At 43.8% G+C, this 17698-nt stretch overlaps 1 protein-coding gene across 3 annotated transcripts in view; it reads right to left on the reverse strand.

Annotated features, from left to right (window-relative positions):
- Positions 1-16932, reverse strand: part of mtmr1b (myotubularin related protein 1b) — a 66377-nt gene extending 49445 nt beyond the window's left edge. The window contains exons 1-4 of one of the 3 annotated variants that reach the window (XM_059976732.1): positions 16748-16932; positions 11333-11438; positions 4811-4873; positions 1631-1706 (exon numbers count right to left, since the gene is read on the reverse strand). In XM_059976732.1, the coding sequence (XP_059832715.1) occupies positions 1631-1706; positions 4811-4873; positions 11333-11438; positions 16748-16842 (340 nt within the window). In that variant the 5' untranslated portion in view covers positions 16843-16932. Of the gene's footprint in view, positions 1-1630; positions 1707-4810; positions 4874-9597; positions 9622-11332; positions 11439-16747 lie in introns of all 3 variants that reach the window. The other 2 variants (XM_059976733.1, XM_059976734.1) reach the window with 2 other exon arrangements.
- Between the last annotated feature and the right edge of the window lie 766 nt (positions 16933-17698).

Here is a 17698-nt window from a genome sequence, read left to right on the forward strand (position 1 = left end):
TCTCTCTAAATCCCTTCGCATCTCCTCAAAGTTAGCCTTTCTCCAATCAAAAATCTCAACTCTAGGTCCTGTCCTGTCCTTCTCCATAATTATATTGAAGCTAATGCTATTGTGATCACTGGACCCAAAGTGCTCCCCAACACATACATCTGTCAGCTGACCTATCGCATTCCCTAACAGGAGATCCAACACTGCCCCATCTCTAGTCGGTACTTCTATGTATTGTTGCAAAAAACTATCCTGCACACATTTCAAACTCTAAACCATTCAGCCCTTTTACAGAATGAGCTTCCCAGTCTACGTGTAGAAAATTAAAATCTCCCACAATCACCACCTTGTGTTTACTACAAATATCTGCTATCTCCTTACACATTTGCTCTTCCAACTCACGCTCCCCATTAGGTGGCCTATAATACACTCCTATCAGTGTTACTACACCCTTCCCATTCCTCAATTCCACCCAAATAGCCTCCCTAAAGGAGCTCTCTAATCTATCCTTCCAAAGCACCGCCATAAGATTTTCTCGGACAAGCAATGCAACACCTCCTCCTGTGGCCCCTCCTACTCTATCACACCTGAAGCAACTAAATCCAGGAATATTTAGTTGCCAATCACACCCTTCCTGCAACCATGTTTCACTAATAGCTACAACATCATAATTCCAGGTATCAATCCACGCTTTAAGCTCATCCACCTTTCTTACAATGCTCCTAGCATTAAAATAGATACATTTAAGATACTCTCCATCTCCTCCTCTCTTTTCATCCCTAACAATGCATTCAAATTTATTATCCTTTTCTTTCTTCTCCCCTACATCTTCGGGCTGAGCGCATCCCTTCTCCATCACCTGCCTTTCCTCCCTCACACACTGTCTATTTACTTGTGATTATGAGGAGAGTCTGATGGCTCTGGGCCTGTACTCGCTGAAGTTTAGAAGAATGGGGGTAGGGAGATCTCATTGAAACCTATCAAATATTGAAAGGCCTAAATAAAGTGGATGTGGAGATGTTGTTTCCTATAGTGGGGGAGCTTAGGGCCAGAGGGCACAGCCTAAGAATAGAAAGGTGTCCCTTTAGAACAAAGATGAGGAAAATTTATTTTTCAAGAGGGTGGTGAATCTGTGGAATTCATTGCCACAGACGGCTGTGGAGGCCAAGTCATTGCATATATTTAAAACAGAGGATGATAGGTTCTTGATTTGTGAGGGTGTTAAAGGTTATGGGTAGGGGGTAGGAGGCCAGAGAATGGGATTGAGAGGGATAATAAATCAGCCAGGATGAAATGGCAGAGCAGACTGAATGGGCTGAATGGCCTAATTTGCTCCTATGTCTTATGGTCTCATAATACGTGAGTAACACCCCATTATACATCAATGAAAAATCGCTTCCATACCACAGTGCTGTAATAAACTAGAAGATGGCATTTTCTAATATGCCCATTATATATGTAAGGGGCCTTTTACAAACCAAGAAAGGTAGAGTATTCTGAAGTGGCCTCTGAGTGGCCCTATTTGATTTTAAATTGGTAGTACTGTACATGAAATGTAAAAGCTTTCAGCATCAACGGTGATTATTTTCATGACATTTTATTAAAATTGAGGTAAAAAGCGATAAAAGAGTACAACACTTACCAATTGCTTTGATAGCTTCTCCTGGAAAGAGCGGTGCCTCCTCCATCTGAGCCAACTTATTTCCATCCCTTAGGACCTGACGATCAATCAAACCCAGTTAAAGGCACAGCCCACCCATTTTCTTCAGCTTGCCCATCTATCCCCTGAAGCCTCTTTCTCTCTAATATCTTAACTCCATTGTCTGACCTGGGTCTCCAGGCAAAGAAACCTTGCCACCTCAACCAGTGTGGCTAACCTCACTCAGCTCAGCACCAAACTGACCGCACAAGCTATGGACTCACTTTCAAAGACTCTACAATTCATATTCTCAGTACCATTCATGTACTTTGCTTTATCTGCATAATGTGTCTTCTTTTACAAATTGTTTGCTAGTCTTTGTGTGTAGTTTTTCATAGATTTTGTTTGCAGTTTTGTGTTATCTCAGCAGAGAGCCCAGTCCACCACAGGCAAACTCTCCCCACCATTAAGCACATCTACAAGGAAGCAGCATCTGTCATCAGTAACCCTCATCATCCAGACCATGTTCCCTTCTCACTGCCGCCATTGGGGAGGAGGTAAGACTTCACATCACCAAGTTCTGTAACAGTTATTACCCCTCAACCATCAAGCTCCTGAACGAGTGAGGATAACTTCACTCACTTCAACTCTGAACTGATTCCACGACTATCAACTCGCTTTCAAGGACTCTACAACTCATGTTCTCAGTATTATTTCTTTACTCATTTATTTATTATTATGTCTTTTTTTACATTCACACAGTTTGTCTTCTTCTGCACATTGGTTGTCTGTCTGTCTTTGTGTGTGGCTTTTCATTGCTTCTACTGTATTTCTTTGTTCTACTGTGAATGCCTGCAAGGAAATGAATCTCAGGGTTGCCACAGTGACATATACATACCTTGAAAATAAACTTACTTTGAACCTTCAATCTCTACTAACAACAGCATTGACATTTCGCAAGTTAAGTTGCACTGAGTCCTCATCTTTGAGGCCAAGTTGTTACTGGAGCTGCCAAGGATGGAAACATCTCCTTTTGGAGGTTGGCTCCCCTCCAATTCACACACCATCCCGATCCAGAACTATTCTCCATCTCTTCATGGGTCTAAACTCTGGAATTCCCTCTCCAACAGCAATATGAGAGCTACCTGCACCAGAAGGCCTGCAGTGGTTCAGAGAAGGTTAAACGTGCCTCTAGAACAATAAACGCCAGGCTTCCCTGTGATGACCCCAACCCAGAAAAGATATTATAATTAATTAATATTAAAATAAGGGGGCTGTCATTGAAACCTATTGAAAGGGTTAATGTATGAGAAGATTTCTTGCTCAAATTTAGAGGAGATTCACTATTCAATTTCTCAACCTAGACAAGATTTTTTAACATTGTGGGGAACCATTTTTGAATTACTTTCAAAATCTTTGATTTGCTATTAAGCACAGATCTTGGCTAATAATATGTTTTACTATATGTTAAGGATTTTTTCCTTTTTCTTTTTTTAAACCAAACAGCTGTTTTTTTCTGGTAGTGGGTTTAGATTTTTTGTATAATAAAATTATTTCTTTTCAATTTTATGTTTAAATTTAATCTATATGGATATAGGATAATTACACTTAATCTGTGATTTCAAGATAATGTAATCGATATATATTATATATCTTACTATACTCTGTACTCTTTTATGCAAGAAATTAATAAAAATATTGGAAAAAGAAAGAGGAGCTTTCATGAATCTGGGCCTGTACTCGCAAGAATTTAGAAGAATGGTGGGGGAAGGGGGAGGGAACTAATTGAAACCTATTGAATGTCGAAAGGCCTGGATAGAGTGGATGTGGAGAGGGTGTTTCCTATGGCGAGGGAGTCTAGGACAAGAGGGCACAGCCTCAGAATAGAAGGATGGCCTTTTAACAGAGATGAGGAGGAACTTCTTTAGGCAGAGGGTGGTGAATCTGCGGAATTCATTGCCACAGACAGCTATGAAGGCCAAGTCATTAGGGATATTTAAGACAGAGGCTGACAGGTCAGGACATCAAGGTTTTACAAGGAGAAGGCAGGAGAATCCGGTTGAGAGGGATAATAAACCTGCCATGATAAAATGGCAGAGCAGACTTGATGGGCTCAATGGCCTAATTCTGCTCCTATGTCTTATGGTCTAAGTGAATTACAAAATAATTAAGTCAAAAACTAAAATCTGTATTCTCATAGCCTTGAAAAACTAAAAATCTTTACAGTCATTGCCCTAGCCGGGACATTTTCTTGGCTTCATCTTAAACCCATCACAAAGAGGTTTCTGAACAAGAGTTAGCTTTGACTTATTAGAAGATTATATACCTGTGGCAGTTTTAATGCATAAATCTTTCACTCTGACAGTCCATTTACAGAATATAGTAACATTTCTGCCAATTAACCTCACTGTACTGATGATGAAGGACTACAAAGTATTCTGTGGATAAGGTGCAGAATACTAAAACCATGTGAGTTTACATTTTGCCTGCAGTCATTTATCACGACTGGATTAACGTTAAACATGCTCTTTCTTGCATGCCGTGAATGCAGAACCCATGAACCAGCCTCCTTAACTGTGCAAAACTCCCCAACAATCGAACTGCTCCATTGGATCAAGCCAATGAGTCACCTGAACTATTCTGTATTTGCATTCTGTTTCACAAACACACATATAACATAATGCGGTGAGCGAAGGCATAGCATGGTTAATAACATGTCAGTGACACTGTGGAACACAGCTAGTCTGAACACCAACAGATCTGAAGGGGAGCTGCTTTGCAACGGGTACCATCTCAGAATGGGAAACAGAGTTGGGTATATTTTTCTCACATTAAAGCAGAGCATGATTTTTTTTTAATTTTGTAACTATCGATCCAAAGGTCCTACAGGCACTCCAATGCACTGAATGGCAATGAGATGATCTGGGCTGTTTCTGGTTTCAGATTAGCAGATCCCACAGGAAGCAGAAAGAAGAACGATGCATGCAATGCAAACCTGTTATTTTGACACAGCAGTTTGCTTCCATAGCCTTCTTATTTGGCATTTTGGAAAGAAAACATTTGACCAACATGCAACTCATTCCTTAGTAAGTGCCGGGTAACTGAAGACTGAAATCTCAGCTACCGATCCGATGGGGGGGAAAAGAATATCACATGTTCTGAATAAATAGAATTATCACTTGCCAAGGGAAGTACACTCGGGTCAGGGTCAGAATGACAGGACCCACTGCGTCCATCCTGAATCTCCTGTACGTCAGGGTCAGCAGTAGAGGGAACAGAGGGTGGGTGGGATGGAGAGAGGGATGGGGGGGAAGGAGAAGGGGTTGGGGTTGGGGGGGGGGGGGGGAACCATGCACAATGTGAGAGACAATGTATGTTACACTTTATCCCCATGCAGAATTACACCAGAGGGAGGAGCAAGCTCACGACGCCTGGTCTGAATGCATAAATTGCTAGTTTAGCAATACATTTCAATTTAAAACAATAAAAATTTACACCTTCAATCCAGAATCAGGAAAAAAAAAGGCATTAGGAAATAGCAGGAACTGCACTGAATGAGTATCCTGTGTTTCAGATGAAATAATTTCCTTCGTGTTCATCAATCATCGGGCTCCTGACCCAGCCTGGATAATTGCACTCATCTCAACTCTGAACTGATTGCGCAACGAACGGCTCACTTTCAAAGGATTCTATTTATTTGTTTATTTTTGTTACTTGCACAGTTTGGCTGTCATTTGATGCGTAGTTTTTAATTGGCTCTATTGTTCTACAGTGAACGTCTGAAAGGAAATGAATCTCAAGGTAGTAATGCATACGGTGACATGCATGTGCCTTGGTAAATTTACTTCGAACTCTGAACTGTGACTGACTTCAACAGTAAAGGGTTTGCTTTGGTTGGGATGCACTTTGATGTCTTCTGACAGGAGCATGTAAAGGAATACAGCTATACAAGCATTTGATTCAGGGTGGCATACGTCTGCGTACTGTGCTGGGTCTTGCTCAGATTCCAACACTGCCTCAAAGTTTCTGATCTGCCCTGCTGCTTCACCCTTCAGCACGTACAGTCTGAGCCCGACTGCAGCTTCAGCAGGTTCCCAGCCGCGGACTTCGCTATGGGTCAGCTCAAGAGCACGTAGTGTGACTCCAGATTCTAAGGCTTGCTGACTCCCTTGGAGAACCCAGACAAAACGTCAACTTCGTGCAAGATGCAATGCTTGGCTGGGAAATCTCACTGGATCAGCCTGGGGTGAGGCATCTCTCAATCTGTGAGTACATTCTTGAGGGGAGGAAGAAGTACAAGCTGGTGGGTGATGGTTGAAACCGGGAGAGGGGAGGAATGAAGTAAAGAACTGAGAAAGGGGCTGAAGAAGGGGGAATCTGATAGGAGAGGACAGAAGGCCATAAAGAAAGGGAAGGGGGTGAATCATCAGAGGCAAGTGGGGGGCAGGTACGGAGATAAAGGGAGAGGATGACACAAGAATGGCAAATAGAAAAACAGGGGGTCAATTACCCAAGTTTGAGAAATCAATGTTCATTCCATTGGGTTGGAGGCTACCCAGATGGAATATAAAGTGTTGCTCCTCCAACCTGAGTGTGGCCTCATCACAGCAGTAGAGGACCTGGACTGACATGTCAGAATGGGATTGGGAAGTGGAATTAAAATGGGTGGCCACTGGGAGATCCCGCTTCCTCTGGCGAAGCAGTCTCCCAATCTACTTCAGGTCTCACCAATATACAAGAGGCCACATTGGGAGCACTACACACAGCTCATGACCCCAACAGACTCGCAGATGAAGTGTCGCCTCACATGAAAGGACTGTTTGGGGCCCTGAGTGGTAGTGAGGGAGGAGGTGTAGGGGCAGGTGTAGCACTTGTTCCGCTTGCAAAATTAAATACCAGGAGGGAAATCAGTGGGGAGGGACGAATGGACAAGGGAGTCGCATAGGGAGCGATCCCTGCGGAAAGCAGAAAATGGGGGAGAGGGAACGATGTGCTTGGTGATGGGATCCTGTTGGAGATGGTGGAAGTTACGGAGAATTATGTGCTGGACACGTAGGCTGGTGGGACAGTAGGCAATGACAAGAGGAACCTTATCCCTGGTGGGGTGGCAGGTGGATGGGGTGAGGGCAGACGTGCGCGAAATGGAAGAGATGTGGGTAAGGGCAGCATTGATGGTGGAGAAATGTAGAAGGAGGACATTTCATTAATTCTGGAATGAAAAGCCTCATCCTGAGAGCAGATGCAGTGGAGACACAGGAATTGACAGAAGGGGACTGACAGAGTGGGAAGAGTTGTATTCCGGGTAGCTGTGAGAATCAGAGGGTTTATAAAAGATATCCGTAGATAATATGGTTCCAGAGTTTCAATGGTGCTCATGAACTAATTGGCACCCACTAAAAATTGACTGCTTCCCAGAGCATAATACAAGGGAGCATCATTTTCAGGTGACTGGCACAAGTATAGGGAGAATGTCAGAGGCAGGGATTCAGAGTCAGAGGGTGGTGGTAGAGGCAGATACATTAGGGACATTTAATAAACTTAGATAGGCAAATGGATGATAGAAAAGTGGAGGGCTATGTAGGAGGGCATGGTTAGGTTGACCTTAGAGTGGGCTAAAAAGTCAGTACAACATTGTAGGCTAAAGGCTCAACTGCAATATAATGTTCCATGTTAAAATAGATGGAACACTGCTCCAGAATTATCAACTGCACTAAGTCTGACCAGCATTGAGATGATGGGCTAAATGGACTCTCCTGAGTCACAAATTTGCCATAAGAAGATGGTTGCAAATCCTCAACTATTTAATCTATTTGCTGCCTTCCAAAACAAAAATAATTTCCAATGGAGATAGTTCTCTATTACATAGCAGAGTGACCAAGTGACCGCTTAGCAATCATAAAGCCTCTGTGAATGACCCTGAGACACAGAGTTTAAATCTCTGCAAGACAGACAGGGAACCTAAACCCAATTGATTAAATATGCACAAAATGGCCACTTTACTAGGTACCTTCCACTCCTCAAGCCCAACCAGTTTAGAGTTGTTCTGCTCCACCCCACTGATGTAACGCATGGTTATTTGAGTTACTATCGCATTCCTGTCAGCCTGAATCGGTCAGGACATTCTCCTCTGACCTCTCTCACTAACAAGGTGTTTTCACCCGCAGAACTGCTGCTGACTGGGTGATTTTTTAAGCTTTGTTTTTATCACCGTTCCCTGTAAACTCAAGGCCGTTGTGAGCAAATGTCCCAGATCAGCAGTTTCTGGGGTACTCAAACCACCCCATCTGGCACCAACAAAGATTCTACAGTCAAAGTCACTTCTCCCCCATTCTGATGTTTGGTCTGAACAAAAACTGGACCTCCTGACCATGTCGGCATGCTCTTATGCATTGAGTTACAGCCATGTGATTGGCTGATTAGATATTTGCAATAAAAAGCAAGTGTGCAGGTGTATCGAATAAAGTGACCACTGGGTGTACATCTGTAATTACAAAGAAGTATTATTGATCAGAACTCTGATGAATGGTGTAAAAACCTATCTAGTCCATTAGTATCTTTCAGGATGACCAACTGGCCACCCTGCCCCAGACTGACCTATGTGTGTCTCCAGACTCACAGTGATGCCAACAATTCTTAAATGCCTTTCGACACAAGCCAGAGGAATTTGAGTGATACATACTGGCGTTGCAGCAACACCCGTATTCCCTGAAAGCATTTCCTTTTCAAACAAAGAGCCTACAGAAGTGGGTACATTCTCAGAGGTTCGCCATGAGGTGATCCTGGAGCATGGACTTCAGGGCGCGCTGTAACTCTGAACGTGACACGATGTCTGGTGGGATCTGTCCAACTACCAGAGCTTGGAAGGAACACCCTCAGGAGTGTGCTGACATTTTCATTCAGGTTTCCAACACGTCGCCAACATTTGCAGAACACTTACACAGAACGACAGTGCAGAAATAGGCCATCTAGCCCAACTGGTTTGAATTAGACGACACTAAAATAGGTGATGCTGTTGACAGTAAAGATGGTTATCAGGATCTACAGAGAGATCTTGATCACATGATCAGCAAGGGATATGGGCTGAGGAAAGTTTAATTTGGATTATGTGAGGTGTTGCACTTGGGTAAGATAAATGGAGATAGGAGCAAATAGAATGACCTTGCGGCGTGCTGTAGAACAGCGAGACCTAGCAGTACAAGTACATGCTTCCCTGAAAGTTGCAAATAGGCACACGGAGTTAGGATCCCAAAGTGCCCTCAGTGAAGATCAGGGAACAGCTAATATCTGTTCTGGTGATACAACATTTGTTACAGGATTGACATCTGTCACGACATGCACTGGCAACATCGCAACCCACGTGTAGAGAAAAGACAGACTCCAATGTACAGACGGCAACAAGAGTTTATTCATAATAATTCCAAAAGAACATCAGTGGCACCGCTGAGTGACACTGCAATTAGCTCTAATCGGGCATCTGCTTAAATAATACAAGTAACATGGAATCCCCAAGCCTATCAAAATAAACTTTACAAGTTTAAACAGAAGGCATCAAGAGACCACATTACAAAGAACGAGTCACTCGAGAGGAACACAAGGAACTCTGAAGGATTAACAACTCTCATTAAACGACCATTAACTAATTCAGGTGCTCTGTAAATCTTGGGGCCAAACATTCTCTGGCGCCCTGCACAGGCCCAAAGAGCTCATTACACCTTCACATGAAAACACCCACCCACACATCAACTTGGGAAACCGCATTTCTTTAATAAGCCTTGTGCAAGTCAAAAAAAAAAATTCCAGATTAGTTCAAAGACCATTAAAGCATAAACAATAACTGTACTCGGACTGCAAACAGGAAACAAGAGACCAAACACACACACACACACACACTGCAAGCTCTGCATCAGAGTTTGAGAGACAAAGAGGAAAGAAATAAGCCTGCTGCATTTCCTGACTGGTTTTATCCTTACCCGTAGATCAGGTCTCCTGAAAACCTGTTAGTTAAAATACATCAATAGAAGAAATCAATAGGTGCAGGATAAGCCCCCACCCTCAGCACCGAACTCTGTTGATCCTAGTTGGCCAGCACTGGAAATAGAATCACTGCAGTAAGACCTATTGCAGTGATATCCCTAACTCTACAGCATTCATGCTGCGCTTATAAAGATATAAAGATTAATTTTATTTGTCACACGTACATCAAAACATGAAAACATACAGTGAAATGTACTATTTTGCATCAAAGACCAGTGCAGTCTCAGATGTGCTGGGTGCAGCCCACAAATATCACCATGTTTCAGGCGGCAACACAGTATTCCCACAATTTCCTAATCCTTTGGAATGTGGGAGAAAACCCACACAGCCACGTGGGTGGGCATACACACTCTTCACAGGCCGCGGCGGGAACCGAACCCGGATCTTACGGCCAGCATTGTAAAGCATTACGCTAACTGCTATGCAACGTGCTGCCTGCACTCACACTAAATGAGTGTCGTCCGCAAGAGCAGGCAGGGCATCCATACCTGCTTCAGATCTGCGCGGGGAATCCTGCAGTGTGCTGCGATCAAACAGGCTTCGCAGGCAACACACAGGCAGCAAGCTGCTGCTACACTACCTGACTCAAGAGGGTGAGAGGCAGGGGAGTGGCTCTCCCCTGTGCAATGTTTGAACTGTGTTGGTTGTTGACACAAACGAGGCACTTCACTGTGTGTTTCAATGTACAAGTGACACATAGAGCTGAATCTTTGATCGTCAAGCACAAGAAAGGGAAATTTCCGGAGAGACTAAACTGCTGTAATCCCTCATTCATCGCATCAGCAGGGCTCAGCCTCGGAACTCACTGTGGATAAGTGCTCACCCACAGCCCAGGCTGTACTGCAGTCAAATACCATTCCCCACTCTCCTCGCTGAACGGTGGAGGCATGTATCATCACCTGCGCTAAACACACACAAATTAACTGCTCCCTGGCATTCAGCATCAAGGGGTTCAGCAGAAGGGCTACGTAGATGGGAAGGGTTGGACTGATCTTAGAGCAGTTTAAAAGCACAAAAGAAGGGGCTGTATTGTGTTGTGATGGTCTATGTGATAGAGGCGAAGTCTAAAGGAGATCTACAATGCAAGTTTTTCTCTCCTTTACACAGAGAGTGCAAGGTGCCTGGAACACACAAACCCACCGAATATTGAAAGGCCCAGAGTGGATGTGGAGAGGATGATTCCAATAGCGGGAGAGTTTAGGCCAGAGGGCATAGCCTCGGAATACAAAGATATCCCTTTAGAATAGAATGAGGAATTTCTTTAGCCAGGGGGCTGAATCCTTTGCTACAAACAGCAATGGAGGCCAAATCACTGGGTATATTTAAAGCTGAGGTTGATGGTATCTTGATGGGCCAAAATGGCCTAAATTCTGCTCCTATCTTTTATAACTGTATGGTCTGTATGGAAGTGACAGTTGCAGATATGATGATGATGATGTTTAAGAGGCAACTTAGACAGACACATGAACAGGCAGGCAGTGAATTGGGGGTGGGGGGTTGAACCATTTACTGGCAGCTGTGCAGTTTAAATTGGCTTCATGGTCAACACAGACATCATGGGATGAGTGGTCTGTTCCAGCGCTATGCTGGTCTACGTAACTCAGACGAGAAGGAAGAAAGCATAGGAGATTAACCGCTTGGAAAAAACGAGTTTGAAGTAATACCACTCACCCGATAATCCTTGGAGATGGCTTCAGGCACTGCAGTAGCTGCATGCTGGGTTGAGATGGTCGCAGCTATAAGCTGTTTGCACCACTCGACGTGAGACCCTGCAGGGCTGGACAGACATGGAGAAGCGTCAGGCTGGATCAGCAACCATCACTAAGGAGCACACAGTGTTCATAGTCCACACTGATATTAACGTAACTGTAGGGCTACTAAAACAAAATCTTCACACCACCTTAAAAGTTTCTTCTCCCAGGCAGTTAACCTGATCAACCTTTCTCGTTAGCTCTGCTCCCATCACCCCCATCTATTACCCCATCACCGTAAACACTTTAAACCGCTTTTTATAACACAGTTTACATTGTGAGTATTGTTGGTCAGGATCCACCATGGATGCTACATTCTAACTACCTAGATATGCAAGCCTGGGCAGTACGATTTGGAGAGCAAGCTGTTGCCCACGTAGCAAGCTCCCCCTCTCCATGCAGTTGGCGAACCCAAAGGGACGGCACAGACCGATACGGTTTGGTACCAGCAGCACTTCAGGAGTTGCCAGTCAGCATTGAACTCAATGTAGGACCGCCTCAGGGACTCCAGCTCCCGATTTTTCCCTCGGGATTTCTTCCCAAAGCCCTCCCCATGAGTGGGAACAGCCTCAAGGCACGGAGGTTTAAAAGCAACAGTTTTCTTTCTCTTAGATTAACTACCAGTCACGGCTAACGAGCCCCTCTGTCTGAAGCGATTGGTTTTAAGGTGCCAGTAACCCGCCTTTGCCCTCCTCTTGTCAGTAGAAACAGTTCCACCAGGCTTAGTAGCTAAGCCACACATGAAGGCCAGGAGCTGGACTTTTTACAGGCTATTTGAGACGCACGCCATTAAGGAGCATTTAATAGGTAGTGGGAATATAAGCTAGTATTTATATATTTATAAACGTTTTGTTCCATATCCATACTTCAACCTTTAACTTATTTTTATATAATTCTTTATTTTTTATAATTGTTGAATGTTGTTTTTTGTTGCATGCCGCGCCAACACACCACAGTAAATTCCTAATATATGTAAATGTATATGGTGAACAAAGTTGATTCTTGATCCTTGTAATTGAACTGCAATCTGCAGAGGCTAATAAGACCAAGAGCGAAGAACTCAAAGCACTTTCTAAACTGGAACCCATTATACAGAAACCATCCTTACTACTGGTGAGCAATTACATTAAGGTGCCGACGACTGACTCATCAGTCAACTGGACCCCAAAACTAAAACTCTATAAGTCAGTTTAAACAAGGCAGCTATTTATTTAATACAGTGAACAGCTCAAAATCTACACAACTGTTAAGCAGTCTTTTTTCTTTCTGTTCAGTTCTGGCCACCTCATTCTAGGAAGGATGTGGAAGCTATAGAGAGGGTGCAGAGGAGATTTACCAGTACACGGCCTTGACTAGACAGCATGTCTTAGTAGGAAAGGCTGAGCGAGCCTGGACCTCTCTCTTTGGAGAGAAGGATCAGGGCTGACTTGACAGAGATTTATAAAATGATAAAAAGCATCTTTTCCCTGGCTGCCACGAGAGGCATAGCTTTAAGGTGACAAACCCATTCATCCACCTCCTCCCTCACTAATCAAGAACCTATTAACCTTCGCTTTAAATGCACGTACCCATGGCGGCCTCCACAGCCGACTCCAACAATGAATTCCACAGGCTAAAGAAATTCCTTCTCATCTCTGTTCTTGCTGTCAGTCAACACAGCACACCTGAAGGATTTGTGCATAGCCCACTGCTCTACTCTGTCTACACACGACTGTGTGGCTCGGCACAACTCAAATCCCATCCATAAATTCACCAATGACGTAGCTGGTGTTGCAGAATTCACAAATGGTGCTGAGGCGGCGCATAGGAGTGAGACAAATCAGCTGATTTAGTGGTGTCGCATTAACAACCTTGCACTTAACGTCAGTAAAGTTGTGGGCTTCAGGAGGGGAAAACTGGGAGAGCGCATGCCAGTACACATATAGGAGACAGAAGTGGAAAGAGCAAGCAGCTTGAAGTCCCTGGGTGTCAATATCTGTGAAGATCTAACTTGAACCCAACATACTGATGCAATTATGAAGAAGGCCCACCAGCAGCTATATTCCTTTAGGAGTTTGAGGAGATTTGGTATGTCACCAAAAACACTAGCAAATTTTTATTGATGTACAGTGGAGGACAGTCTGACTGACTGCATTATTACCTGGTATGGAGGCATCAGTGCACAGATCAAAAAAAGCTACAGCACTGTAAACTCAGCCAACTCCATCATGGGCACTAGCCTCCCCTCTATTGAGGACACCTTCAATACGTGATGCCTCAAAAAGACAGCATCCATTATTAAGGACCCGCGCCATCCAGGATGTGCCCTCTCCTCATCAGGGAGGAGGTACAGGGGTCGGAAAGCACACACTCAACACTTTAGGAACAGCTTCTACCCCTCCACCACCAGATTCCTGAACAGACCATGAACCCATGAACACCACCTCACTTTTTGCTCTCTATTTGCACTTTTTATTTATATTTCTAATTGTAACTTACAGGTTTTTTTTTATGTATTGCACTGTTCTGCTGCCACAAAACAATAAATTTCATGACAACATGTGAATGATAATAAGCCTGATTCTCAAGTAAGTTTTAAATTGAAACTTTGCATAGATGTCCATGACCATATGACAATAAATTCCGCTATCCATGTCATATGCACTCTTCTCACTACCACCATCAAGTAAGAGGTACCGAAGCCTCAGGTCACACACCACTGGACTCACAATCAGTTATTACCGAACAACTATCAGGCTCCTGAGCCGGCGTGGACAACTTCACTCACTAATACTCTGAAATGATTCTGCGGCCTCCACACTCACTTTCAAAGACTCTACAATCCATGTTCTCTATACTATTTTTAATCACACAATTTGGTGTTTTTCAATCTTTGTCTGTTTATGTGTAGTATTTTTCCATAAAATTCTAGTTTTTTTTCTTGTAAATGCCAGTAAAAAAATTAATTTCAAGATAGTATATGGTAGCATATATGTACTTTGATAATAAATTACCTTGAACTCTGGCTGACTTCTTTGTTGCTCCAGACACTAAACTGTGACATCTCTCTCAGACAGCACAATACAAATTCCAACCACCCTCTGGGTATAAACGTACAGGACATTTCACCTGGACAACATCCTATGAACCATCAAACTGCAGGCCAAGAGACTCAGGACGTGGGCTACATCATCATCTTATTGTGACTATACGTTCTCCTCTATCGTAATCATATGTGCTATATGTCTTATGCTGGGTCAGACTTTTGGTACTGTGCTTTACATCTTGACCCCAGGAGAGCACTGTTTCATTTGGATGTGTTCATGTGTGTGGCTGATTGACAATTAAACCTGAACTTGAAAATATTCTTCCTCAGATCATCTCTAAATCTCTTACCCCTTGTGCCTTTTAGTTTTAGACACCTCAAAGGTCAAAGTAAATTTAATGTCAAGGTATGTATATGTCACCATATACTGTACAACGGAGACTCATCAAGCATCCACAGTAGAATACAGAAATACAATTGAATCAATAAAAAACTTTACATAAAGACTAACAAGGCACTGGTGACCCCTGTTTCCATCCAAGGGGTCAGTGTGGACATGGTGGAGGATTACAAATACCTGGGGATACGAATGGACAATAAACTGGACTGGTCAAAGAACACCGAGGCTGTCTACAAGAAGGGTCAAAGCCGTCTCTATTTCCTGAGGAGACTGAGGTCCTTTAACATCTGCCGGATGATGCTGAGGATGTTCTACAAGTCTATGGAGAACAGTGCTATCATGTTTGCTGTTGTGTGCTGGGGCAGCAGGTTGAGGGTAGCAGACACCAACAGAATCAACAAACTCATTTGTAAGGCCAGTGATGTTGTGGGGGTGGAACTGGACTCTCTGACTGTGGTGTCTGAAAAGAGGATGCTGTCCAAGTTGCATGCCATCTTGGACAATGACTCCCATCCACTCCATAATGTACTGGTTAGGCACAGGAGTACATTCAGCCAGAGACTCATTCCACCGAAATGTAACACTGAGCGTCATAGGAAGTCATTCCTGCCTGTAGCCATCAAACTTTACAACTCCTCCCTCGGAGTGTCAGACACCTTGCGCCAATAGGCTGGTCCTGGACTTATTTCCACTTGGCATGATTAACTTATTTTTATTTAATTATTTATGGTTTTATATTGCTATATTTCTTCACTACTCTTGGTTGGTGCGGCTGTAACGAAACCCAATTTCCCTCGGGATCAATAAAGTATGTCTGTCTGTCAAACAACCAATGTGGAAAAGCAGGCAAACTCTGCAGATATAAAATATAAACAAACAAATAAATAATTAAATAGTACTGAGAACATGAGTTGTAGAGCCCTTCAAAGTGAGTCCCTAGGTTTTGAAATCAGTTCAGTGTTGAAATGAATGAAGTGCTGGTTCAGGACTCTGATAATCCTACGGTAATAACTGTTCCTGATCGTGGTGGTGTGGGACCCAAAAGGCTCCGGAACCTCCTTCCTGATGACAGCAGCAAAAAGAGAGCACGACCTGGCTGGTGGGAGTCCTCCATGATAGATGCTCCTTTCTTGTAGCAGTGCTCCTTGTAGATGTGCTCAATGGTGGGGAGAGCTTTGCCAGTGATGGACCAGCCTGTACCCACCACTTTTTGTAGGGCTGCCCTGATAACTCTGTACAGCTGGAGCACGCCCCACAGCAGCCTCCTCTGCTCGTAGAAAAACAAATCCAAACTATCCAGTCTCACCAGCTGGAACACAACTACCCTGTAACAACAGTGCTGTCTTTACCCTTTTCAAGACTTTTTCAAGTCACAACGTTAGTCAGTCTCAACTTATAAACAACATAAACTATAGTAAAATGTAAAACAGTTGTAAAATAAAATAAAATGGATTTCTTCCGTATTGCTGAATGTCTCAATACTCGGCCAAGTTAGGGTTTCTGGTTAATTGCAAAAGTAATGTTTTGAAAACTCCCTATCTCAATGGATGCATTCCAAAATCTTAATTGTTACAGTATATCCTCGGATCTGCGTTGAGCTCATAATTTCAGTAACTGGAGCCTAGGCTTTGACAACCCGGGAACAATGCAACCAGAGCTCGGTCTCCTACAACCCTGCACGCAAATCTATCGCAACAGACCGGGCTCAGTACACCCTGCACCCGCTCCAATTACAACCAGAGTCCGGGGTCCGTAACCGGCTGGAATCAAAGCCGGGACTCTCTCTCTCTCTGACCAATCCGTCTGCAACTGGCCGGGCTCTGAACGCTCTGCACCCGCACCACATCGCCCTGCTCCCGATTCAAATTCAACTGGAGCCCGGACGGCCCGGCCCGGTCCAGTTCCCTTACCTGTCCTGAGAATCCACGCTCGTCTGCCCGGAGCCAGGCGCCAAGCGTGGCGGCTTCTTGGCGGCCAAGCTCTCGGAACTGACCAGCCTTTCCATCGGCGCCGGGATTTGCACAGCTCCGGATCAGATTTCCTCTCCGGGACCGGCTCTGCCCAGTCTGTATCAGGCGCTTCCTCTTCCTGTGGCGGAGGCGAGTCAGAGTTCAGCCGCTGCCGGCGACGGCGCTGCACCACCGGCCTGACACCCGTCAATCAGCCTGAGTGACATCCGTCACCCGTCCGGCGGCGAGACATCCTCGCAGACAAGTAACGCATCGTTCCGCACTTAAAATCACCCGGGGACGGGAATGCAGTAAATTATCCTTTGTTTGTATCTAAACCACCGGTAGGTGAAGCAGCAATTTAAAAAAAACCGAAGTGAATTCGAGAAGACAAAATTGCGTCGACCTATTTTGTGTATACTGGTGGTTATAAAGGAAATTCTAAGTGATGATTTTCCTCATTTATCTCTAATGCAAATCTTACACTTATCGTCGAAAAGTACATGTTGCTTCTTCCCAAAACTAAGACAGAATAAGGCGATTCATATCGGCAAATTAAAGAGGATGCATCAGATAAAGGGAGACGATTGCTTACAAAAATGCTCTTTAGACAATATTGAAGTTTAATATTTGGGACTTTTTACCTGAGCACCGATTGTAAACTTCTGCTTGCCCCAATTACAATTGCGTTAGAAATTTGACAACTATTAGGACAATTACATCCAAGGGGACTCTCATGCATTAATGTTATAAATAGACAATATTATATCCCAGTGTTTTGGGTGAGTTCAGATCACTAGTGAAGGGCCTCGATGGTTTTATTGCATAAAAATAATGCATTTCTTTTTTTACATAATGAACCATTCATGCAGTTGTGGGAAAGGTAATCAAAGTACAAAGTAATATATCACT

This window comes from Hypanus sabinus, chromosome 8 (genome assembly GCF_030144855.1).
Source record: "Hypanus sabinus isolate sHypSab1 chromosome 8, sHypSab1.hap1, whole genome shotgun sequence".
Classification (NCBI taxonomy): domain Eukaryota; kingdom Metazoa; phylum Chordata; class Chondrichthyes; order Myliobatiformes; family Dasyatidae; genus Hypanus; species Hypanus sabinus.